The sequence below is a fragment of the Oncorhynchus gorbuscha genome, linkage group LG09 (assembly GCF_021184085.1).
Source record: "Oncorhynchus gorbuscha isolate QuinsamMale2020 ecotype Even-year linkage group LG09, OgorEven_v1.0, whole genome shotgun sequence".
NCBI classification, from domain to species: Eukaryota; Metazoa; Chordata; class Actinopteri; order Salmoniformes; family Salmonidae; genus Oncorhynchus; species Oncorhynchus gorbuscha.
Window position 1 is genome coordinate 22,499,262 of NC_060181.1, and position 26,508 is coordinate 22,525,769.

The 26,508-nt window shown below is 42.2% G+C and overlaps 1 protein-coding gene across 1 annotated transcript in view; it reads left to right on the top strand.

Annotated features, from left to right (window-relative positions):
* The first annotated feature begins 6,144 nt into the window (after positions 1 to 6,144).
* Positions 6,145 to 26,508, top strand: part of LOC124044335 (DENN domain-containing protein 3-like) — a 48,955-nt gene continuing 28,591 nt past the window's right edge. The window contains exons 1-4 of the mRNA XM_046363993.1: positions 6,145 to 6,343; positions 24,029 to 24,536; positions 24,861 to 25,152; positions 25,464 to 25,579. Coding sequence (XP_046219949.1) covers positions 24,456 to 24,536; positions 24,861 to 25,152; positions 25,464 to 25,579 — 489 coding nt within the window. The 5' untranslated portion in view covers positions 6,145 to 6,343; positions 24,029 to 24,455. The remainder of the gene's footprint in view (positions 6,344 to 24,028; positions 24,537 to 24,860; positions 25,153 to 25,463; positions 25,580 to 26,508) is intronic.

Genomic DNA, 26,508 nt, shown 5'->3' on the forward strand with positions numbered 1-26,508 from the left:
CTTTTGCTTCACTTGAGCTAGCGATGGGAAGTTCGGGTCTTTTTACTGACTCAGATCTTTTCGACTTGTTCAGTAAAAATAACGAATCATTAGACTCATTTTGTTAATTTGAGCCAGTAATGCCCAGAGCACACATGGCGCCACCTACCGTCGAACAAGGAACTGAAAACTCGAAAGAGTCATGAGATTATTGGAGCTGTTGTAACGGCGTTCTTCGTTTGTAGAAAGAGAGTCGGACCGAAATGCAGCGTGGTGGTTACTCATGTCTTTAATGAAGAAAAACGGAACGATACATGAAATAACTATTAAATACAAAAACAACAAACGGAACGTGAAACCTATTACAGCCTATCTGGTGAACACTACACAGAGACAGGAACAGGAACAATCACCCACGAAATACAAAGTGAAACCCAGGCTACCTAAATATAGTTTAAAGTGACTAGTGATACATTTATTACATCCAATTTTTTATTATTGAAGTGGCTAGAGATTTGAGTCAGTATGTTGGCAGCAGCCACTCAATGTTAGTGATGGCTGTTTAACAGTCTGATGGCCTTGAGATGGAAGCTGTTTTTCAGTCTCTCTGTCCCAGCTTTGATGCATCTGTACTGACCTCACCTTCTGGGCGGCACTAGATAGCCTAGTGGTTAGAGCGTTGGGCTAGTAAATCAAATCAAATTTTATTTGTCACATACACATGGTTAGCAGATGTTAATGTGAGTGTTGCGAAATGCTTGTGCTTCTAGTTCCGACAATGCAGTAATAACCAACAAGTAATCTAACTAACAATTCCAAAACTACTGTCTTATACACAGTGTAAGGGGATAAAGAATATTTACATAAGGATATATGAATGAGTGATGGTACAGAGCAGCATAGGCAAGATACAGTAGATGGTATCGAGTACATTATATACATATGAGATGAGTATGTAAACAAAGTGGCATAGTTAAAGTGGCTAGTGATACATGTATTACATAAGGATGCAGTCGATGATATAGAGTACAGTATATACGTATGCATATGAGATGAATAATGTAGGGTAAGTAACATTATATAAGGTAGCATTGTTTAAAGTGGCTAGTGATATATTTACATAATTTCCCATCAATTCCCATTATTAAAGTGGCTGGAGTTGAGTCAGTGTCAGTGTGTTGGCAGCAGCCACTCAATGTTAGTGGAGGCTGTTTAACAGTCTGATGGCCTTGAGATAGAAGCTGTTTTTCAGTCTCTCGGTCCCAGCTTTGATGCACCTGTACTGACCTCGCCTTCTGGATGATAGCGGGGTGAACAGGCAGTGGCTTGGGTGGTTGATGTCCTTGATGATCTTTATGGCCTTCCTGTAGCATCGGGTGGTGTAGGTGTCCTGGAGGGCAGGTAGTTTGCCCCCGGTGATGTGTTGTGCAGACCTCACTACCCTCTGGAGAGCCTTCACTACCCTCTGGAGAGCCTTACGGTTGAGGGCGGAGCAGTTGCCGTACCAGGCGGTGATACAGCCCGCCAGGATGCTCTCGATTGTGCATCTGTAGAAGTTTGTGAGTGCTTTTGGTGACAAGCCTAATTTCTTCAGCCTCCTGAGGTTGAAGAGGCGCTGCTGCGCCTTCTTCACGATGCTGTCTGTGTGAGTGGACCAATTCAGTTTGTCTGTGATGTGTATGCCGAGGAACTTAAAACTTGCTACCCTCTCCACTACTGTTCCATTGATGTGGATAGGGGGTGTTCCCTCTGCTGTTTCCTGAAGTCCACAATCATCTCCTTAGTTTTGTTGACATTGAGTGTGAGGTTATTTTCCTGACACCAGACTCCGCGGGCCCTCATCTCCTCCGTGTAGGCCGTCTCGTCGTTGTTGGTAATCAAGCCTACTATTGTTGTGTCGTCCGCAAACTTGATGATTGAGTTGGAGGTGTGCGTGGCCACGCAGTCGTGGGTAAACAGGGAGTACAGGAGAGGGCTCAGAACGCACCCTTGTGGGGCCCCAGTGTTGAGGATCAGCGGGGAGGAGATGTTGTTGCCAACCCTCACCACCTGGGGGCGGCCCGTCAGGAAATCCAGTACCCAGTTGCACAGGGCGGGGTCGAGACCCAGGGTCTCGAGCTTGATGACGAGCTTGGAGGGTACTATAGTGGTGAATGCCGAGCTGTAGTCGATGAACAGCATTCTCACATAGGTATTCCTCTTGTCCAGATGGGTTAGGACAGTGTGCAGTGTGGTTGAGATTGCATCGTCTGTGGACCTATTTGGGTGGTAAGCAAATTGGAGTGGGTCTAGGTTGTCAGGTAGGGTGGAGGTGATATGGTCCTTGACTAGTCTCTCAAAGCACTTCATGATGACGGAAGTGAGTGCTACGGGGCGGTAGTCGTTTAGCTCAGTTACCTTAGCTTTCTTGGGAACAGGAACAATGGTGGCCCTCTTGAAGCATGTGGGAACAGCAGACTGGTATAGGGATTGATTGAATATGTCCGTAAACACACCGGCCAGCTGGTCTGCGCATGCTCTGAGGGTGCGGCTGGGGATGCCGTCTGGGCCTGCAGCCTTGCGAGGGTTAACACGTTTAAATGTCTTACTCACCTCGGCTGCAGTGAAGGAGAGACTGCATGTTTCCGTTGCAGGCCGTGTCAGTGGCACTGTATTGTCCTCAAAGCGGGCAAAAAAGTTATTTAGTCTGCCTGGGAGCAAGACATCCTGGTCCGTGACTGGGCTGGATTTCTTCCTGTAGTCCGTGATTGACTGTAGACCCTGCCACATGCCTCTTGTGTCTGAGCCGTTGAATTGAGATTCTACTTTGTCTCTGTACTGACGCTTGGCTTGTTTGATAGCCTTGCGGAGGGAATAGCTGCACTGTTTGTATTCGGTCATGTTATCAGACACCTTGCCCTGATTAAAAGCAGTGGTTCGCGCTTTCAGTTTCACGCAAATTTTTTACATGTTTTAAATATTTTTTTATTTCACCTTTATTTAACCAGGTTGGCTAGTTGAGAACAAGTTCTCATTTGCAACTGCGACCTGGCCAAGATAAAGCATAGCAGTGTGAGCAGACAACACAGAGTTACACATGGAGTAAACAATTAACAAGTCAATAACACAGTAGAAAAAAAGGGGGAGTCTATATACAATGTGTGCAAAAGGCATGAGGAGGTAGGCAAATAATTACAATTTTGCAGATTAACACTGGAGTGATAAATGATCAGATGGTCATGTACAGGTAGAGATATTGGTGTGCAAAAGAGCAGAAAAGTAAATAAATAAAAACTGTATGGGCATGAGGTAGGTGAAAATGGGTGGGCTATTTACCAATAGACTATGTACAGCTGCAGCGATCGGTTAGCTGCTCAGATAGCTGATGTTTGAAGTTGGTGAGGGAGATAACATTTACATTACATTTAAGTCATTTAGCAGACGCTCTTATCCAGAGCGACTTACAGTCTCCAGCTTCAGCGATTTTTGCAGTTCGTTCCAGTCACAGGCAGCAGAGTACTGGAACGAAAGGCGGCCAAATGAGGTGTTGGCTTTAGGGATGATCAGTGATATATGGTTTCCAGTTTGCATAAAGTCCAGTGAGGTTCCTTGATGGCCATCTTGGTATCTTCTTGTGGGGGGATATACACGGCTGTGTCAATAACCGAGGAGATGGGCATTTGATTGTGAGGAATTCTTGGTCAGGTTATCAAAATACCTTGAGTTCTTGTATGTTGTTACAATTACACCATGAGTCGTTAATCATGAAACATGCACCCCTGCCGTTCTTCTTACCAGAGAGATGTTTGTTCCTGTCCGTGCGATGCACTGAAAATCCTGTTGGCTGTCTGGACTCTGACTGCATGTCCCCAGCTAGCCATGTCTCTGTGAAACAGAGTATGTTACAATCCCGGATATCTCTTTGGAAAGCAACTCTTGTCCTAATTTTGTTGACTTTGTAAACTAGGGCCTGGACATTAGCGAGTAATATACTCGGTAAGGGTGGGTGGTGTGCGCGCATCCAAAGCCTCACTAGAAGACCGATCTGGCATCCTCTCCTCCGACGGCATTGTTTTGGGTTGACATCTGGAATCAGTTCAAATGCCCTGGGAGGTACAGACAAAGGATCCGCTTTGGAAAAGTTGTATTCTTGGTCGTAGTGCTGGTTGTGCTGGTGACGTCCCTCTGATATCCAATAGTTCTTCCCGGCTGTATGAATTAACACTTAAGATTTTCTGGCCTAACAATGTAAGAAATAATACATAAAAAAATACTGCACACCCAGCTAGCAATGAGGAATCGGTCCAGAAGCGGCCCTCATTAGGGGGACCGAAACTGATTGATTCGGCTCAGAATCGGGTGTCGGACTCGGCCCTTAATCAAAATGAATGACAGCACAGAATCGGCCCAAGTATATTGGGTCATTTCCGTCTACCAAAATTCAGCCTACTTTGCCGGCATCTTACCAGAATCCGCCCAGAAGCGGCCCAATGCAAATTTAAATAAATGTATACAAAATTACCCGATTTTAGAAATTTTTAATATTACTATTACACATTTTATACATACAAATTATATCTATCCACAAAAAAAAAACATTTTATTTCGGAGGAAACACCATACACCTGGTGACCATGTCAGCGTGCATGCCTCTAGCCCGCCACAGGAGTCGCTACAGCGCTGGGGGAGAAGGACATCCTGGTCGGCCAAACCCTACCCTAACGACGCTGGACGCTGGGCCAATTGTGCGGGTCTCGAACCACCATCTGTAGAAATTCTGCACCACTCAGGAACTTCCATCCACAACGTTTTGAATGCTTATCAATTGCCTTGCACAAAGTATCAACATTCTAAAATACTACACAGGACTCTTAAATAATTTCATTTAAATGTTAATAGTATTTTTTGATCACCTAAACAGGCGCAGGTTATTTGGGTCTCTATGTGTTCTATCTTTGATACTTCTCGCAGAAAAGAAACTAACGTCCGTGAGCGTGGTGTAGCGTTTGGGAAATAGGACTTTGTGTTGCCAGGCAATACGATAAGCAGTTGTTCACGAACTGCAGTCCCCCAAACAATTCGCTCTAGACTCGAGTTTATTGAGCAGAGGCTGTGTATGTTTTGGTTCTACAAAGCTGTGTCCATCAGTAAATTAAATAATCAATTCATTGCAGTCATTCGTGCATCATGCCATCAATGATCAGTTCTAAACATGTATTGTTCTTCTCTATGCTCATTATGTATTTTCCTGCGAGCATCCGCTGAGCAAGAGGAGCGTAAATGAATCCTGCTTATAGGAGTCAATGCAGTTCAGCCGGCTCCGCTCACGTAAAAGAGCCGGCTCATTTGGCTCCCAAACGGCTTTTGGTTCAAAACGCTTAAAAATCTACCGAGATCCACAGATCACCGGATGTTTAAATGTGAAGCATCCGGTTGGCATTTCCACTCACTACCAAATATGGTGATGAGAGGAAGCACAGTTGCCGGCAGTGAGAGAAGACGGTGCGAGATAGATTTTGGCTGACATTCTGCACATTTTCTCATCGATTAAACATTTGATCTCCATACAGCTGTCTGTTTACAAATATAGACTCTGCAACAAATAGGGGACTGCGTTTTTTTAGACTTTATCCTTTGACAAAGTAAAAATAAAATTGCGTTGTTTAGAAGGAGTGCAAGGGGAATTTAGTTATTGCACATGTGCACTTCACAGAGTAGGCGTTCCATAACTGAAATATGAAAATAAATGCTAGAACACGCCAATAGGATCTCACTAGCTCGTGGTTGAGTCTGCCCTATGATTACTTTTCTCCCATTGGAAACTACAGGCTCCGGTCTATCTTGGCTTAGTTATACAAATCTTTGCTGGAACGAAGAAAAATGAGCAAATCTCAAATGTAAAGCCCAAACGGTAGGATAGCATTATGTCAGATAGTGAAATGCTTGCTCAAATAAAATGTTAATTCACCTGGCCAAAATATTATATGGCCTGCAAAAAAAACAAGTACATATTTTTTACGCACTGAAACAAATTAGCGGGGACCTGATTGGACTATTTATTGTTTCTGCAGTGAGGATTCACTATTTTTAGATCATTATGTTGTAACTTATCTGCAGAAAAACGTTTTGAGCTCATAAAGCAGTATTAGCAGTATGCACATCAGGGAGTCAAATACACGGCTCTTTCGCCAATGCGATTCGCTTCGAGACATTCACCACAAAAGAGCCACTCAAGAATAGCCGTTCGCGAACGACCATTCACTGGTGGAATCGTCAGCGAGCTGTGTAGAGCTACGTGTGCAGGTTATCCCCAATTAAGCAGGATTTGACGCCTTCGTTATTTCTCCAACAAAGACACCGATGAAAAATAACCGATTGAATAGAGGTTGGTGATGTCTTGTTTTCTACACGTGTCATAAAAGCGCTAGCTTTTGTTCGCTGAGTATGTTCGCTGATTAAACTCAACTCCTGTTTCCTTCACTATGGAGTTGATTTTATTCAGCTAGCTAACTATATGTTATATTTGATATATAAACCCTATTGCAGGGATGGGCAACTGGTGGTTGCCCCTTTCTCTCGTTTTTTAGGAACTCAATTGGGCTCTCAACTTACTGTTGCGAGTTAGAATAACGTAATTATGATACAGAATGTGGCATTTCGAAATTTGGTTGTGCATTAGCAGTTTTTCTGTCAGTCACTGATAGTCCAGCCTGGTCTCAGACGAGACGTAAACATAGTAAAAGTACATCTGGAATAACAAAATTAGTATGATGTGTTATGTTTGGGATGGTTACATAAGAGGGGTTACTTAAAGCAAAAACCACGGACATTTTACATTTTTTTTAGCTCATTAGTAACTTTTCAACTACTTGCTACTTTGCAACTACTGAATTACATGTTAGCTAATCTTTCCCTTAACCCTGCTGAGCGACTAGTGCTTTTTGTGGCCTTTCCGTTGAGAAAAAATAACTGCAGATTTTTGTTTCGATCATTTGGATGGAATGCTGCTGTAACACAGGATAAAACTTCCTACAAGTCCCATGATGGTAGTGACTAGAGGTTGACCGATTATGATTTTTCAACGCCGATACTGATCATTGGAGGACCAAAAAGAGCCGATACCGATTAATCGGACGATTTTTATTTATTTGTAATAATGACAATTACAACAATACTGAATTAGCACTTATTTTAACTTAATATAATACATCAATAAAATCAATTTAGCCTCAAATAAATAATGAAACATGTTTAAATAATGCAAAAACAAAGTGTCGGAGAAGAAAGTAAAAGTGCAATATGTGCCATGTAAGAAAGCTAACGTTTAAGTTTCTTGCTCAGAACATGAGAACATATGAAAGCTGGTGCTTCCTTTTAACAGGAGTCTTAAATATTCCCGGGTAAGAAGTTTTAGGTTGTAGTTATTATAAGAATTAAAGGACTATTTCTCTCTATACCATTTGTATTTCATTAACCTTTGACTATTGGATGTTCTTATAGGCACTTTAGTATTGCCAGTGTAACAGTATAGCTTCCGTCCCTCTCCTCGCTCCTTCCTGGGCATGACCCAGGAACACAACGACAACAGCCACCCTCGAAGCAGCGTTACCCATGCAGAGCAAGGGGAATAACTGCTCCAAGTCTCAGAGCGAGTGACCTTTGAAACGCTATTAGCACGCACCCCGCTAACTAGCTAGCCATTTCACATCGCTTACACGAGCCTAATCTCGGGAGTGAAGTCATAAACTGCTGCTGGCAAACGCACGAAAGTGCTGTTTGAATGAATGCTTACGAGCCTGCTGCTGCCTACCATCGCTCAGTCAGACTGTTCTATCAAATCATAGACTTAGTCATAACATGATAACACACAGAAATACGAGCCTTAGGTCATTAATATGGTCGAATCCAGAAACCATCATCTCGAAAACAAGATGTTTATTCTTTCAGTGAAATACAGAACTGTATTTTATCTAACGGGTGGCATCCATAAGTCTAAATATTCCTGTTACATTGCACAGCCTTCAATGTTATGTCATAATTACGTAAAATTCTAGCAAATTAGGGGGCCCAAACTGTTGCATATACACTGACTCTGCGTGCAATGAATGCAAGAGAAGTGACACAATTTCACCTGGTTAATATTGCCTGCTAACCTGGATTTCTTTTAGCTAAATATGCAGGTTTAAAAATATATACTTCTGTGTATTGATTTTAAGAAAGGCATTGATGTTTATGGTTAGGTACACATTGGAGCAACTATACCCACCGCACCGATTATATACAATGAAGGACACGCTAGGTAAACTAGTAATTTCATCAACCATGTGTAGTTAACTAGTGATTATGATTGATTGTTTTTCATAAAATAAGTTTAATGCTAGCTAGCAACTTACCGTGGCTTACTACATTCGCGTAACAGGCAGTCTCCTCGTGGAGTGCAATGTAATCAGGTGGTTAGAGCGTTGGACTAGTTAACTGTAAGGTCGCAAGATTGAATCCCCGAGCTGACACGGTGAAAATCTGTCGTTCTGCCCCTGAACAAGGCAATTAACCCACCATTCCTAGGCCGTCATTGAAAATAAGAATGTGTTCTTAACTGACTTGCCTCGTTAAATAAAGATTAAATAAAGATGTAAAAAAATAAATAATAATCTGCCCAAATCGGCTTCCAAAATACCGATTTCCGATTGTTATGAAAACAGCCTTAATTAATTGGCCATTCCGATTTAATTGGTCAACCTCTAGTAGTGACTGCCCATTGCTGCTTAAAACCTCTTGGAACTACCCATCCGGGAGAATTGTCATCAACTACACTAATTAGCATAGCGCAACGGTCAAAAAATATTACTAGAAAATATTCATATTCATGAAATCACGAGTGAAATATAGTGAAACACAGTTTGGCCTTTTGTTAATCACCCTGTCATCTCAGGTTTTGAAATTATGCTTTACTGCCAAAGAAAGACAAGTGTTTGTGTAAGTTTATCGATAGCCTAGCATAGCATTATGTCCAGCTAGCAGCAGGAACCTTGGTCACGAAAATCGGAAAAGCAATCAAATTAATCAAATACCTTTTGATATTCAGATGTTTTCACTCATGAGGCTCCCAGTTAGACAGCAAATGTTCCTTTTGTTCCATAAAGATTATTTTTATACCCAAAATACCTCCGTTTGTTGGTCACGTTATGTTGAGAAATCCACCGGAAATAGAGGTCACGACGACAAAATTACATCCTTAATATCGACAGAAACATGGCAAACGTTTTTTATAATCAATCCTCAAGGTGTTTTTCAAATATCTATTCGATAATATATCAACCGGGACAATTGGCTTTTCAGTAGGAGCTAGAGGAAAAATGACTACCTCTGTCTTTTATGCAAGAATCACTCTGAGAGCCCTCAGCTGGCCATTTACGCAATGTAGTCGTTTACGCTCATTCTTCAACATAAAGGTGTGAAACTACGTCTAAAGGCTGTAGACACCTTAGGGAATATGTAGAAAAAGGAATCTGGTTGATATCCCTTTCAATGTCCAATAGGGATGCATAGGAACACAACGGTTTCAAAATAAGAGGCACTTCCTGATTTGATTTTCCTCAGGGTTTCGCTTGCAATAGCAGTTCTGTTATACTCACAGACAATATTTTGACAGAAACTTTAGAGTTTTTTTCTATCCTAAGCTGTCAATTATATGCATATTCTAGCATCTGGTCCTGAGAAATAGGCCGTTTTGTAGTTCTTCAAAGTACATAAGGCATACTTTTATGACTACTGATTAGCAACTATCAATCACTTAGATCATGTATTGTCAGGTAGAAATACCTTCTGAAGCAACAGCTGCTTTTATGCCCACACGATCGCGCTTTCTTCTCTCCATGTCTGCCCCACACTAACCTAATGTAGCAGGCGTAAAAGAAACACAGACCGGAGAAGTACACTATATATTTATATATATGTGGACACCCCTTCAAATTAGTGGATTCGGCTATTTCAGCCACACCCATTGCTGACAGGTGTATAAAATCAATCGAGCACACAGCCATGCAATCTCTATAGACAAACATTGGCAGTAGAATGGCTTTACTAAAGAGCACAGTGACTTTCAACGTGGTGCTGTCATAGGATGCCACCTTTCCAACAAGTCAGTTCATCAAATTTCTGCCCTGCTAGAGCTGGCCCGGTCAACTGTATTTGTTTGCTGTTATTGTGAAGTGGAAACATCTAGGAGCAACACCGGCTCAGCCGCAAAATGTTAGGCCACAGAAGTTCACAGAACGGGACCACTAAGTGCTGTAGCTCGTAAAAATCGTCCGTCCTCGATTGCAATACTCCGAATTTCAAACTGCTTCTGGAAGCAAGGGCAGTGCAAGAACTGTTAGTCAGGAGCTTCATGAAATGGGTTTCCATGGCCGAGCAGCCGCACCATAAGATCACCATGCAATGCCAAGCATGGGCTGGAGTGATGTAAAGCTCGCCGCCATTAGACTCTGGAGCAGTGGAAACGTGATGAATCACATCTGGCAGTTCGATGGGTAAATCTGGGTTTGTTGGATGGTAGGAGAACACTACCTGCCCCAATGCATAGTGCAACTGTAAAGTTTTATGGAGGAGGAATACTGGTCTGGGGCTGTATTTCATCGTTCCGGCTAGGCCCCTTAGTTCCAGTGAAGGAAAATCTTAACGCTACTGCATACAATGATATTCTGTGCTTCCAACTTTGGCAACAATTTGGGAAAGGCCATTTCCTGTTTCAGCATGAAAATTCCCCCATGCACAAAGCAATGTCCATACAGAACTGGTTTGTTGAAATTGGTGTGGAAGAACTTGACTGGCCTGCACAGAGCCCTGACCTCAAACCTTAAGAACACCTTTGGGATGAATTGGAACACTGACTGCTAATCACCCAACGTCAGTGCCCGACCTCACTAGTGATGTTGTGGCTGAATGGAAGCAAGTCCCTGCAGCAATTTTACAACATCTAGTGGAAAGGGTGGAGAAGGGTGGAGGCTGTTTTAGCAGCAAAGGGGGGACAAACTCCATGTTAATGCCCATGATTTTGGAATGGGATTTTTGACGAGCAGGTGTCTGGATACTTTTGGTCATGTAGTGTAGATGCACAATGGATTATGTTCATTGTAGGCAATTACCATGTGTTATGCTCTGAACGGTCAAATATTGGCCTAACTCCCTACTACATCTCACAGTTCAGACATAATTTACAAACAAACCATGTGTGTTTAGTGAGTCTGCCAGATCAGTAGGGATGACCAGGGATATTCTCTTGAAGTGTGTGAATTGGACCATGTTCCTGTCCTGCTAAGCATTCAAAATGTAATGAGTACTTTTAGGTGTCGTGGAAAATGTATGGAGTAAGAAGTACTTTCTTTTCTTTAAGAGTATAGTGGAGTAAAAGTTGTCAAATATAAACTGTAAAGAAAAGTATAGATACCCCTAAAACTATTTAAGTAGTTCTTTAAAGTATTTTTTACTTAAGTACTTTACAACACTGAGTATTGTCAAAGCTGAATGCAGCGTATGCTGTCGTATGTAATCACTTTTTCCCTTGTGTTCTTAAGTTTAAAATGACACGTCTTCAATGAGATGTCTACATGCGCTTATAGATTAGGACAATGATCTGTCTACCTGTCAGGAGACTATAAATATCCCCTTATCAGCAAGCTCTGAGGCACACCCCTACGACATACCTGAAAACTAGAATGACCAGTGTCACGCTGACTGTCACACTACCAAGGAGGAGGACTCAGAAAGAGCCGAGTTAATTAAAATACGCTTTACTCAAGCCACCGAGGGGCCTGATTGTACCGGGCTGTAAGTTTGGCACCCTGGACTATACTGTATGTACTGTATATTAGGGCTCCATAGCCAAGTTTATATTTGGAAAATCATATTTTAAGACTCATCTTTTGATGTCATGTAGTACAGTGCCAGGGTTTCCATAAGGCAGTAATAGTCAGATTTTGGCCAATACTAAAATAGGACAGCCGGTAAATAAAATGAGCATTTGGTATTACTGCTTTTTAGCCTATTCAATTGTGGAAATACCAGTCGATGTAAATACATTTGACGGGTCATGCTTATAGGTCAATTTGCGTAATTTAGTGGAATTAAATTGGTGCGTGTTTAGGCTACAGTATATTCATTATGTATCTTATTTATCACACCCATACAGTCTTGAGTGGAATATCTGCCAGACAGGCGAGAGCTGCTGCAGCTTCTCAAATGGCAACGGAAGGCAGGCTTCATGAGCGTGTCGCACACCACTTTGTAATGATCTGGAGGCAGTAGGCTATGCATTTTGAAAACATACTTTAATTTAAAAAAAAACCTGAACGTTTTAATACATATTATGAGGCATGTTGTACCTTGCTTTAAAGTACCCAATTAGATCTCCTCTCTTTCTACATTTCGAAGGGATATTTTCATCTGTCACATGAAACTGCTCACATCTGCAGTGCTCTTTTGACAATTGTGTTTTCCTGCTAATTGCATTATGGAACAAACATTTGCACAAAAGACTACTGCATTGCTGTGCTTATATGTGAAGAAATTATAGTTTATCAACATTTTAAGCTAACTGTTCTGATCTGTTGCATCAGACCAATTGCTTTATAAAATAATTGTATGTTTGTAGCCTAGGCCAACTGTTAGTATGAATTTGGACTCTTATCTTCCCACCACAGTCTGTTTTGGAATAGGCTATTTCTCAACAAGCTGACCAATAGTATATGCAAACTTTTCTATGGGGGATAGTAGATTGACAGGCTGATTTTGCTGTTTGTCACTCGTCTTGCTGGCTGAGGAAAAGTTAATGTGGACAGTTATTCTAACCTTTTCAAAGTGCACATCAGAAATCAGTAAGAAGGACAGCATACCATTGCATTTTCAACTTGCATGTTCTGTTAATATGAATTACCATAATTGAAATGTGATTCCTGATCAGGTTACGCATCCAATGCATATGGGTACAGGAGATTTCTCAAATGTCTGGTAAATTTAAATGTTGCAAATGTCCGGTGCCACTCACATTTTCCTAACGGAAACCCTGTAGCCTATGTCTTACTTGTCAACATTTGGATAGATCACTATTCTGAAACTGCACCTTCAACCCTTTCTAACGGGCAGAACTGCCAAGTTTTGTCAAGTTACATTTTTTCCTAGTGTGAATTCTGAGAGAGGTTAACATTACTACTAGGGTTTTTCATTACACAAGGTTAGGCTACACATTGTACACCAGATGAAGTAATATAACCAAAGCATTGCTGTTTTTAAGATGACAACTTTTTTTAATGAGCACAGTCTTATTTCTATTAGAGCATATTGGATGACTGTCATTCATATTCCATTCACCCAGTTCAATGTAACATAGATAGGTTAAGCTACTACATTATACTCAAATGTTCCCTATACCCATCATGAGGTTGTCGAGAGAGAAATTGGAGTAATCAAGGTGACAGATGGTGACATTCAATACCGCCTTGCACACTCTTGCCTGCATCTATCTAAGCTAGGGTGTAATCATTAGTCCAGCAGTTGCAAACTAAAGTTTCTTTTGGACAAATTCAGGTATGTTTACCCCCGTTCCGTTTGCGTCTGTTTTAAGAAATGTTTTTCAACCGACTCAGCAATGAAGACACCCCTGATCACCCACACACACATACAGTTCACTTTTATGGCAGCCACATACAAACAGCATGATCATTTGCTCATTGTATTATTCCTTCTCGCATCTACGCAATCTCCTCTCACCTTATCCCTTCACTTGTGGACCTAAGTGCATAGCACCTCAGCTGTCTGTGACCAGGCAAAAAAAACTTTCCAAGCCAAACCTTCATATCATAGCTGGTAACTACTCCACACAGCCTTACACTGTTGTCACCATATTAGCTAATGTTATAGTCAACATAGCTACTAGATCTAATGCGTTCGTAAACCCGCTACAATCATGCATTACAATCATGCATTACAATCAAAAAGCAGTTTAGCAGTTAAAGTGGTGGGCCCCGGTGGCAATAATTTAATAAAAACCAAAAGCTTACCTTGACTTGGAATAGTTCCAGTGTTGGATAGCCAGAACCAGCTAGCTAATATAGCATCCCTCTCTGTTTGAATAGGCTAAACTAGCTAGCTGCAACAAATAAAACTATATATCTCCCTTCTTAATTTGAGAAGGAATTAGTTTGTCAGTTTTGAACAAATTATCTTTCTCTCTCGTTGAGTCAACTACTCACCACATTTTATGCAGCGATAGCTAGCTGTAGTTTATGCTTTCGGTGCTAGATTAATTCTCAGATCCTTTGATTGGGTGGATAATGAAGGAGATATTAATATAATAATAATATATGCCATTTAGCAGACGCTTTTATCCAAAGCGACTTACAGTCATGTGTGCATACATTCTACGTATTGGTGGTCCCGGGGATCGAACCCACTACCCTGGCGTTACAAGCGCCATGCTCTACCAACTGAGCTGACTGGTATGATAATGATATATTCTGATATTCTTGAGTTCATCCGGGAAACGGTAACTCATTAAACAAACTTTTCCCGTGGTGCCCCAAGTTATTAATGAGTTAATTGTTACATGATTCATTTAATCCCGTAATAACTAAACATAGTTAGTTGATGTGATAAAATAGCTGTCATCACATGAATGACAAACACGTCACGACAACAAGAGGCTGGGTGTGTGTTTTCTACTCACTAATATTAGAGGTCGATCGATTTATTGGAGGACCAGAAAAAGCCGATACCGATTTAATCGGCCGTTTTTTAATTTTTTAAATTTTTTTAAAGTAATGACAATTACAACAATACTGAGTGAACACTTTTTAAAATTTTAACTTCACTAGGGTAGGGGGCAGCATTCAGAATTTTGGATGTAAAGTGTGCCCAAATTAAACTGCCTGCTACTCAGGTCCAGAAGATAGGATATGCATATAATTCATAGATTTGGATAGAAAACACTCTAAAAGTTTACAAAACTTAACATTATCTGTGAGTATAACATAATTGATATGGCAGGTGAAAACCCAAGGAAAATCCAACCGGGAAGTACTATTATTTTGAAAGGCTGTTTTTCCATTAGAAGCCTATCCACCATACAAAGACTTAGGACCCAGTTCACAGTCTCTATGGCTTCCTCTACATGTGGCCAGTCTTTAGGCGTTGTTTCAGGCTTTTACTCCTAAAAAACAAGGGAGATACAGCACTTTCAATCAGTGGCCAGTGAAAATGTACATTCATCAGCCATGGCCCTGACCGGGAATGCACCTTTCTTGTATCTCCTTTCCTATTGACAAAGCTTTTGTCCGGTTGAAATATTATTTATTATTTATGACAAAAACAACTGGAGGATTGATTTTAAACATCGTTTGGCATGTTTCTACTAACTTTCATTTGACTTTTAGTCTGGACTTAGTGCACGCGCCTTAAAACCTTTCTGAGATATGTGGGACGGTAGCGTCCCACCTCGCCAACAGCCAGTGAAATTGCAGGGCGCCAAATTCAAAACAACAGAAATCCCATAATCCAGCCAAAGAGAGGAGTCACAAAAAGCAAGAAATAGAGAACATTAATCACTAACCTTTGATCTTCATCTGAACTGAAAAAGTGTGCGAGCAAGGAGGCCTACAAACCTGACTCTGTCTGGAGGAATGGGCCAAAATTGACCCAACTTATTGTGTGAAGCTTGTGGGAGGCTACCCGAAATGTTTGACCCAAGTTAAACAATTTAAAGGCAATGCTACCAAATACTAATTGAGTGCATGTAAACTTCTGAACCACTGGGAATGTTTTGAAAGAAATAAAAGCTGAAATAAATCATTCTCTTCTACTATTCTGACATTTCACTCTTAAAATAGTGGTGATCCTAACTGACCTTGTAGTGGCCAATCAGTTCAAATACGACACGGCCAAGAACTTTGAATTCAATGATAGACTTATGAACCCATAAGTGTACCTTTCTCTCTTTTTTATCAAATCATGTATATAATCTCCCACAACCTAAAACAGACAGGAATACACTAAGGTGTATGTAAACTTCCCGATTTCAACTGTGTGAGGGAGAGAATATAAACGCAACATTTAAAGTGTAGGTGTCATGCTGGTAAAAGAGGACCCAAAAGCGACTTAACAGAAGCAGAGTTTAATAATGTTCAAAACGGAATAACTGACATCCTCTAGATTTGTAGAGGGGAAAACAACTGGAGAAGCGGCCACAGACTGCAGGTCGCTTCGGGTAGGCGCAGGCCGTAGTCGACTGAGACACCTGCTCACACGCAGCGTCTGATGAAGGCACAAAACACGACAGGACAGGGTGATACACAATCACGGCAAAAACACGACAGGACAGGGCGAAACGCAATCACAGCATGGTGAATACAATACGAGGAACCGACGGCACAGGAACGGAACACAAAGGAATACATAGGGACTCTAATCAGGGGAAAGGATCGGGAACAGGTGTGGGAAGACAAAATGATGATTAGGGGAATAGGAACAGCTGGGAGCAGGAACGGAACGATAGAGAGAAGAGAGAGCGAGAGAGTGAGAGAGGGAGGGGGAGAGAGAGGGCTAGAAGGAGGGAAAGAACCAAATAAGACCAGCAGAGGGAAACGAATAGCATGGGGAGCACAGGGACAAGACATGACAATAAATGACAAACATGACAGTACCCCCCCACTCACCGAGCGCCTCCTGGCGCACTCGAGGAGGAATCCTGGCGGCAACGGAGGAAATCATAGATCAAACGGTCCAGCACGTCCCGAGAAAGAACCCAACTCCTCTCCTCAGGACCGTAAAAAAAGGGAAACTATCTAAAAAAAAAAATGAGAACTAGGGACAGACTGAGACACAGCAAGGGCAGGGACAAGAACAGGAGAGATGCGATGGCAGGGAACAGACTGAGACCCAGCAAGACCAGGAGCAGAAGCAGAAAAAAACAGACGGGATACTGCGCGCAGTCTGAACACGCAGCCATTAAGTCGAAACGGATGTACTCAAGCTTATGTGTCCAAACGACAAAGGAACGGTCCTGAGTCGGCCACCAAACATCATAGCGCTGGCGAATAGAAAAATAAGCGCAAGAGTGCCTCGAACACCGGGATGACCAGCTAACTTGGCAGAGTGAGCCCACTGAAGAACAGCCAATGCTACCAAATACTAATGTGCGTGAGTGCAATTCCCCAGACTGTAACCCTGGCGAACTTCCCCCCTCGGGATCAGTAGAACTGACAGAAGAACTAAACACTAAGGGAATCAGGCTTGGTGTTCTTGCTAACGGTAAGAAATCACAAACTCGAAAAGCGAAAATACAACGCCCAACGATTCTTGACTGTACTATTCTTATGGTCTGTCCAAACGACAAAGGAACGGTCGCCCCCTCCAACCACTGTCGCCATTCGCCTAGGGCTAAGCATTTCACTCCCAATCATAAAATAGTGCGTGAACCTAACTGACCTTCAACCTCTGACAATAGTCTAGATGAAGGGACCTGAGTAGTAGGCTCACCGGTACCACTTAAATGGGCACGTCTTACTGGACAGAAGAACAAAATGTCCAGCAACTCCGCAATAGAGGCAAAGGCGAAATTGGTGATCGCTCCGTTCCCTCTCCTTAGTCGAATGCCAATCACTCCAGCTGGATGGGAATCCATCTGAATGCTCAAAGCCAGAGGAGGAATGGTTGCGAACGGAGGAAACACCGTTGAAGCCAAAAGTTCTGGAATTTGTTAGAGCAATCAGCCCTTGCCTCCCAGATAGCTGTGAGACCATTCTCGAGAGCCCGGCCAGTAAGTCTAGTGAAATGACGTAAGGTCCCTCGAAGGAGATCAATCTCTCTAGTTCAAATAGGTTCTGGACTCGGCAGGCCAGGAAGTAACAGGTGGCAAGAACTCTGGAACATGTCCAGAATGCCCCAGAGTCAATGATAGACTAGATGAAGGGACCTGAACCCATTCCTGGCCTCGTGTACCAGCAACTCCGAATAGAGGCACAGGCGGTGGCTCCTTCTCCTTAGGATCTCCCTCCCAGCTGCATGGGCTCAGTCTCAAAGCCAGAGCGGGAGATGGTTGCTGCGGAAGTTTTCAAAGAGTCCACATTCTGTCATGCTGGTCCCTCCAGAAAACGAGAGGAGCAAGAGTGCGAAACAATGGAATAATCCGTTAGGACCGACCTTGGCATACATGAAGCCTCCCCATTTAAAGTAATTTGTTCAAACAACCTAAAACTAGACAACAACTGGAGAACGGCCAAGGCCCTGTAGGCATGACTGAGACACCTGCTCACACGCATTCCTTGCGTTCTGATGAAAAGGCACAAACAGAAGCACGACAGGACAGGGACTGATACACAATCACGGCAAAAAAACACGACAGGACAGGGCACAATCACGAAAGGACGCAATCACAGCATGGTGAATACAATACGAGAACCGACGGCACAGGAACGGAACACAAAGGAATACATAGGGACTCTAATCAGGGGAAAGGATCGGGAACAGGTGTTGATTAGGGGAATAGGAACAACTGGGAGCAGGAACGGAACGATAGAGAGAAGAGAGAGCGAGAGAGTGAGAGAGGGAGGGGGAGAGAGAGGGCTAGAAGGAGGGAAAGAACCAAATAAGACCAGCAGAGGGAAACGAATAGCATGGGGAGCACAGGGACAAGACATGACAATAAATGACAAACATGACAGTAGGTCCTATGTTTCATGAGCTGAATTTTTCTTTCTGTCAAATTTTGTGCACAAATTTATTTACACCCCGTTTAGTGAGCATTTCTCCTTTGCTAATATAATCCATCCACCTGGATTATATTGATGTGACATATCAATGCCACCAGGTATATTGGTGTGGCATGCCACCAGGTGTGGCATATCAAGAAGCTGATTAAATGGCATTTAAAGTTAAATTCGTAAAATTTATTGAAGGATTTAATCATTTGCAATTATCTACATAAGGTAAAAGGTTTATGTGTCTGCCTCCATATGATCTGGTAAATATATCCAATGCAAAAACATCTGCATTTTAAGTGGTATTAATATTAATTTGCATATATTTCCGTTAATTCCCATGGAAAGTTTCCACCTCTGAATATTCCTCAAAATGTACAACCCTAGGTCCGACTCAATTGGCTTTAGGTTGGGTTATTTGTAGTCAAATAGCTGTCATACAGCCTGGAGGTTTGTTGGGTCATTGTCCTGTTAAAAAACAAATGATAGTCCCACTAAGTGCAAACCAGATGGGATGGAGTATCGCTGCAGAATGCTGTGGTAGCCATGCTGGTTAAGTGTGCCTTGAATTCTAAATACATCAGTGTCACTAGCAAAGCACCATCCCACCTCGTCCATGCTTCACAGTGGGAACCACACATACAGAGATCATCCGTTCACCTGGTCTGCGTCTCATAAAGACACAGCGGGTTGGAACCAAACATTTCAAATTTGGACTCATCAGACCAAAGGACCGATTTCCACCAGTCTAATGTCCATTACTCGTGTTTCTTGGCCCAAGCAAGTCTCTTCATATTGGTGTTCTATAGCAGTGGTTTCTTTGCAGCAATTCACACAGTCTCCTCTGAAAAGTTGATGTTGAGATGTGTCTGTTACTTGAACTCTGAAGCATTTATTTGGGCTGCGTTCTGATGCTGGTAACTCTAAGGAAATTATCCTCTGCAGCAGAGGTAGCTCTGGGTCTTCCTTTCCTGTGATGGAGCTCATGAGAGCCAAATTTCATCATAGCGCTTGCTGGATTTTGGGATTGAAATGCTTTACAGGTGACTACTTCATGAAGTTGGTTGAGAGTGTGCAACATCAAAGCAAAGGGTGGCTAATTTGAATAATCTAAAATATTTGATTTAACACTTTTTTTGGTCACTACATGATTCCATGTGTTATTTCATAGTTTTGATGTCTTCACTATTATGCTACAATGTAGAAAATAGTCAGAATAAAGAAACGTGTCCAAACTTTTGACTGGTTGTGTGTGTGTGGAGAGAGGCTCTTGGTGGTTCCAAATTTCTTCTGTTTAAGAATGATGGTGGCCACTCCTATCTACCCACACACTGTGCATTTGGAAAGTATTCAGACCCATTGTATTTTTTCCAAATTTTGTTGCTTTACAGCCTTATTCTAAAACTGATTTAATGTGTTTCATCAATCTACACACAATACTCCGTAATGTTATTTTACCTTTATTTAACTAGGCAAGTCAGTTAAGAACAACTTGTTATTTTCAATGACCGCCTAGGAACAGTGGGCCTGTTCAGGGGCAGAATGACAGATTTGTACCTTGTCAGCTCGGGGATTTGAACTTGAAACCTTCCGGTTGCTAGTCCAATGCTCTAACCACTAGGCAACCCAGCCCCCAGTATCTCTGCAAGTAGAGATACTGGGGTGCAAAGGAGAGAAATAAATAAATACAGTATGGGGATGAGGTAGTTGGATGGGCTATGTACAGGTGCAATGATCTGTGAGCTGCTCTGACAGCTGGTGTGTGAAGTTAGTGTGGGAGATATTTTTTTAACATTTAATTTTACCTTTATTTTACTAGGCAAGTCAGTTAAAAACAAATTCTTATTTTCAATGACTGCCTAGGAACAGTGGGCCTGTTCAGGGGCAGAAGGACAGATTTGTACCTTGTCAGCTCGGGGATTCGAACTTGCAACCTTTCGGTTACTAGTCCAACGCTCTAACCACTAGGCTACCCTGCCGCCCCAGACCCAAATATGGGTCTCCAGCTTTAGTTATTTTTGCAGTTCGTTCCAGTCATTGGCAGCAGAGAACTGGAAGGAAAGGCCCTAATAAAACTGACTATCCTACCGATCCTTGACTTCGGCGACGTCATTTACAAAATAGCCTCCAACACTCTACTCAGCAAATTGAATGCAGTCTATCAGTGCCATCCGTTTTGTCATCAAAGCCCCATATACTACCCACCACTGCCACCTGTACGCTCTCATTGGCTGGCCCTCGCTTCATATCCATCGCCAAACCCACTGGCTCCAGGTCATCTAGAAGTCGTTGCTAGGTAAAGCCCTGCCTTATCTCAGCTCACTGGTCACCATAGCAGCAACCACCCACAGCATGCGCTCCAGCAGGTATATTTCACTGCTCACCCCCAAATCCAATTCCTCCTTTGGTCGCCTTTCCTTTCAGTTCTCTGCTGCCAATGACTGGAACGAACTGCAAATATCTCCCTCACTAGTTTTAAGCACCAGCTATCAGAGCAACTCACAGATTACTGCACCTGTACATAGCCAATTTATAAATAGCCCATCCATCTTCCTCATCACCATATTGGTTATTTATTTTGCTTCTTTGCACCCCAGTGTTTAATTTGCCATACTGTAATAATTTTGCCACTATAGCCTATTTATTACCTCACCCCCCTTATCCTACCTCATTTGCACACACTGTATATAGACTTTCTCTATTGTATTATTGACTGTTTGTTTATTCCATGTGTAACTCTGGTTGTGTCACACTGCTTTTCTTTATCTTGGCCAGGTCGCAGTTGTAAATGAGAACTTGTTCTCAACTGGCCTACCTGGTTAAATAAAGGTAAAATAATTTGCTGTACACAAGTGGAACCCTGGGAATATCAACAGTCATGAGCATGTCATTCTGAAGAGTTGTTGATTTTCCTAATTGAGCCAACTTAAACTACTGTTAGTCATCAGTCTGTGTTGCTAATCCAGATAAAAATAAAAAAAGTATTGTGTAGTGGAGCTGCATACGTTTTGCTCTCCACTTTCTGTAGGATCAAGTCTTTAAGTCAGTGGAATTAGAGTATGATCGCTAAAGAGATGGAGAAAACACCTGTCTCCAGATTACATCTTCAAACTAAGTGCCACCGTGGTATGGCATCCTGACAGGGAGACGGGTCCATCATGCATGATGACGTATACAGGTAATATTGTCTAGCGTTAGCTAGCTACATTTTCAGATATTACACTCTCCAACTTGAAGGAGCTGGACCAGTTTTGTCTTGAAGAGTGGGCAAAATCCCAGAGGCTAGATGTGACAAGTTTATAGAGACATACCCCAAGAGACTTGCAGCTGTAATTGCTGCAAAAGGTGGCTCTACAAAGTATTGACTTTGGGGGGGTGAATAGTTATGCACGCTCAAGTTCTTTTGTTTGTTTTCTTGTCTTGTTTGTTTCACAATAAAACATATTTTGCATCTTCAAAGTGGTAGGCATGTTGTGTAAATCAAATGATACAAACCCCCAAAATATTTATTTTAATTCTAGGTTGTAAGGCACCAAAATTGGAAAAATGCAAAGGGGGTTGAATACTTTCGCAAGCCATTGTGTGTATATATATATATATATAGATCTCGTTTTTTTCCTTTACCTTGTCAGCTCCGGTATTTCGAAACAGCAAACATTTGGTTACTGGCCCAGCGCTCTAAACTCCAGGCTACCTGCTGCTTGTAATGTGAAAAAGCTCAACGGGTGAAATGGCTCATAATCGATGATTATGATTGACTGTGAGCTTTTTCACCGTTATAACACATGCCGGAAATATTGTCACAACGTAAAAATTACCACGTGCCAATCTTATTGGTCTGTTTCGCTAGCATTCCCGGAAGTCTCGTGATGTTGCACCTCTGGGTTTAGAAACTCTGTGGCAGAAGCGTGAGAATTCTCAAGCTGAGCCTTTTCAGTCTTTGACATCACAATCACAGCCAATTATAATCAATTGTGAGCTTTTTACATGACACCACCCCTATTTGTAGTGGTAGTAGCAGCAGCAGTAGTACTGACAGCAGTGTGTAAGTAAGATTTACTGAGAACTGATCTAGCTATGCTTATGCATCAATACTGATACAAGCCTATGACATGCACTGAGTGTACAAAGCATTATGAAAATCTGCCCTTTCCGTGACTGACCAGGTGAATCAAGTTTTAATGTCACATGCACAAGTACAGTGAAATGCCTTTCTTGCAAACTCAAAACCCAACAACACAATAATCAGTAAGTGTATTACTAGAAAAAAAAAACATGAAAAATAAGAGTGATAAATATGAAACACAAAGTAAGCATACTATATACAGGAAATATTTGTCAGTTCCAATACAATGATTACATGTGCAGAGATACTGGAGTGATGGTGGTAGATATGTTTAGGGGTAAGGGGACTAGGCAACAGGATAGTATCAAAAATGGTCCACCACCCAAAGGACATCCAGCAAACTTGACACAACTGTGGGAAGCATTGGAGTCAACATGGGCCAGTATTCCTGTGGAATGCTGTTTTTTACACTGTGTGAATAACTGATGTGAGCTATACATGTCTGACATCTTCATGTGGACAGAAGAATGCAGACAGATTGTAATTCACCATCTGAGGCTTCGAAACACAGTCCGCAGAGGAATGTGTAACGTCGGTTATTTGTTCTGAGGAAAAACTATACCTAGAAATCTTCACTCCTAGAATGGCTCCTTTGTGTAACCTACATCCGTGAGTCATCAGTGAAGGCCTCAGTGAAGGCCTATCTCTTCTCTACCATAGCCAACAGTAGAGGAAAATAGGTAGGCGAAGATATGAGGAAAACATGTCTTAGGTCAGCGTTTCCCAAACTCTGTCCTCAGGGCCCCAAGGGGTGCACGTTTTAGTTTTTTGCCCTAACATTACACAGCTGATTTAAATCATCAAGTTTGAATCTGTTCTGTAGTGCTTAGGGAAAAAAACAAAATGTGGTCCTGAGGACAGAGTTTGGGAAACACTTTCTTGGGTAGTTTGAGGTTAAACTCTAAACAGTTCTGGTTTGCATTTACGGGAACTATCAGGTTTAGACTTTCAGATGAATCTTTTGTCAAGTTACGGTAACAACTGTTTCTTGATTTTTCTCCCCTGAGCTTCAGATGCATTTTAAACATTTTAAGGATGTGTTTGTGGTTATCTGCCTGAGTGATCAGGCCCCAACATCTGGTGGGATGACAATGTGTTTGGTGGAGTGTAGCGACTGCCAGGCCGGCAGTCAAGCATCTCAGTGGCTTATAGAATGACTAACCTAACTGACTCATGTCTGTCTGTCATTTCCTAGACCTGAGGTCATCGTCTGGATGATTCTACTGAGATGGGCCTTTTCTCTAGGTGGTTCTGATCCAGATGGGTCCTGTGAAGGTGAAGAAAGAGGTGGAAGAAGCAGGACGCCTAGCATTCTGACTCTAGTCTGGATGTATGGACTGTAGACAGACACCATTGCTTCACGTCAGATGGTGTGACTCTGTCCACACTCGGTTGATCTTACGTTATATAGGAGGAGTGTTACGAAGGAGTGACGCCACCTGTTGGACTCCAAACAGAAGACAATGCTGTAACCAGACAGCTTGGTAGACACACACTCTGTGGTATCTGGCCGGCTCTGCTGTTGTTTAGGCTCTGCTGTTGTCTAGGCTCTGCTGTTGTCTAGGCTCTGCTGTTGTCTAGGCTCTGCTGTTGTCTAGGCTCTGCTGTTGTCTAGGCTTTATATGGCAGATATTCCCTCTGGACTGCTGGAGGCTTGTGTAGTGGTTGGAGCAGCCAACGATAAACTCAGGGAAGTCCATCAGGTAGGTACTGCTGACTCAATCAATGGACTGATACATAGTGGGGGCATACACTGTTGTTTTTGCAACACATTGGTTATTGTGGGCTTAGGCTACCACCACATCATATCAATAAGAACACTGTGGAATAGTGGTTAAGAGCATTGGGCCAGTAACCAGAAGGTTGCTGGTTTGAATCCCTGTGCCGACTAGGTGAAAAATCTGCCGGTGTCCTTGAGCAAGTCCCTTAAAGTAAATGTAAGAAACATACTTATACACATCATATGTAGGTCTATGTATGTTTTGTACAGCATGTTACATATTGAAAATGTTTCCACTTCCTGCCAGTCCCATCAACAGGGCAAAATCAAAGAGCTTCCCCTGTTGGGGGCAGAGGTACTACAGGTTCACGCCCCACCTTTTGTGACCAAGGAGAGTGTGAGTAGCGAGATCCATGGTCATGCCCCGGCCTTCAGCAGGGTCCAGAGGAGGCGCTCCTTCATCAAGAAGAAGAAGGAGAGGGCTGGAATAGCTAACGGAGAGACAGCCAAGGGTAGCGATGGAGGCAGCACCACCACAGAGGACATCAGTGTCCCCAAGGACCTGGACCTCATCGCCCTGCCTCAACTCTGCTTCCCAGGTGACACAGCGTGATGTCGAAGTCGCCGTTTTGATTCAAACTAGAATCATTATAGTGAAATAGCTAGACAAGGATGGATGAAAACTAGCTGTCTAGCTAAATCCCATATACCTTTAGTATTGAGATGTTGATTACTGTACGATATCCCTGTCTAGTAAATTAAATCCATCAAATTAGGACAAAACATGGCACATACACTATGAGCTGATTATCTATGTTCTGATTATCACACACAACTGTATATGAAGCAGTGATGTGATTCCTCTTGTCATGCTTAAGTGAGACCTTGTCGGTATTCTTCCATTGACCAGGTGGTCTTCAGATAGCCAGCGAGCAGAGAGAAGACTCGTACCATTACCTGGTGTTTACTGATGTCTTTGGGAACAGGACACATGCTGTAGTGGTGCAGTACTACAGGCCTATACAGGTGAGACGGCTCACCAGCTGAGCTTTATTCATGCCAATTGGAATGCTTTGGATTCTTGGAAAGAAAATGGTTTAAACAAGGGGGCTTACTGTTACATTCCCTGGGCATGTAACCTATATTAGCTAGGTTTAGATAATCAAAAGATGGATTGATTACAAACATGGACATCTGAAGCCTTTTATGGACAGGTTTCCTGTTCACTGCTGAGTTAGAAATCTACTTAAAATGCAGGTTGACATTTATTGGGATGAATCTTGTCCTGGAGGCAGAGCTGAGAGATTTCCACTTTGCCAGACAAAAATTCCAAATTATATCCATAATGTCCACAGAAACATGTCAGACTTTTTTTGTAATCAATCCTCGGGGGTGTTTTTCAAATATCTATTCGATAATATATCAACCGGGACAGTTGGCTTTTCACTAGGACCGGGAGTAACAATGGCCACCTTTCTCTTTTGCACACAATTCACACTGAGAGCCTCCACCTGTCCACTTACGCAATGTGGTCGTTCACGCTCATTCTTCAAAATAAAAGCCTGAAACTATGTCTGAAGACTGACACCTTGAGGAAGCGATAGGAAAAGGAATATGGTTGATATCCCTTTTAAATGGAGCAATGGGAGGCTATGGAACATGGAGTTTTCAAAATAGAAGCCACTTCCTGGTTAGATTTTTCTCAGGGTTTCGCCTGCAATATCAGTTCTGTTATACTCTCAGACAATATTTTGACAGTTTTGGAAACTTTAGAGTGTTTTCTATCCTAATCTGTCAATTATATACATATTCTAGCATCTGGTCCTAAGAAATAGGCCGTTTACTTTGGGAACGTTATTTTTCCAAACCTAAAATAGTGCCCCCTAGCTTCAAGAGGTTAATGCAACCGCTGTGTCAGATTTTAAAAAAAACTTTACGAAAAAGCATACCATGCA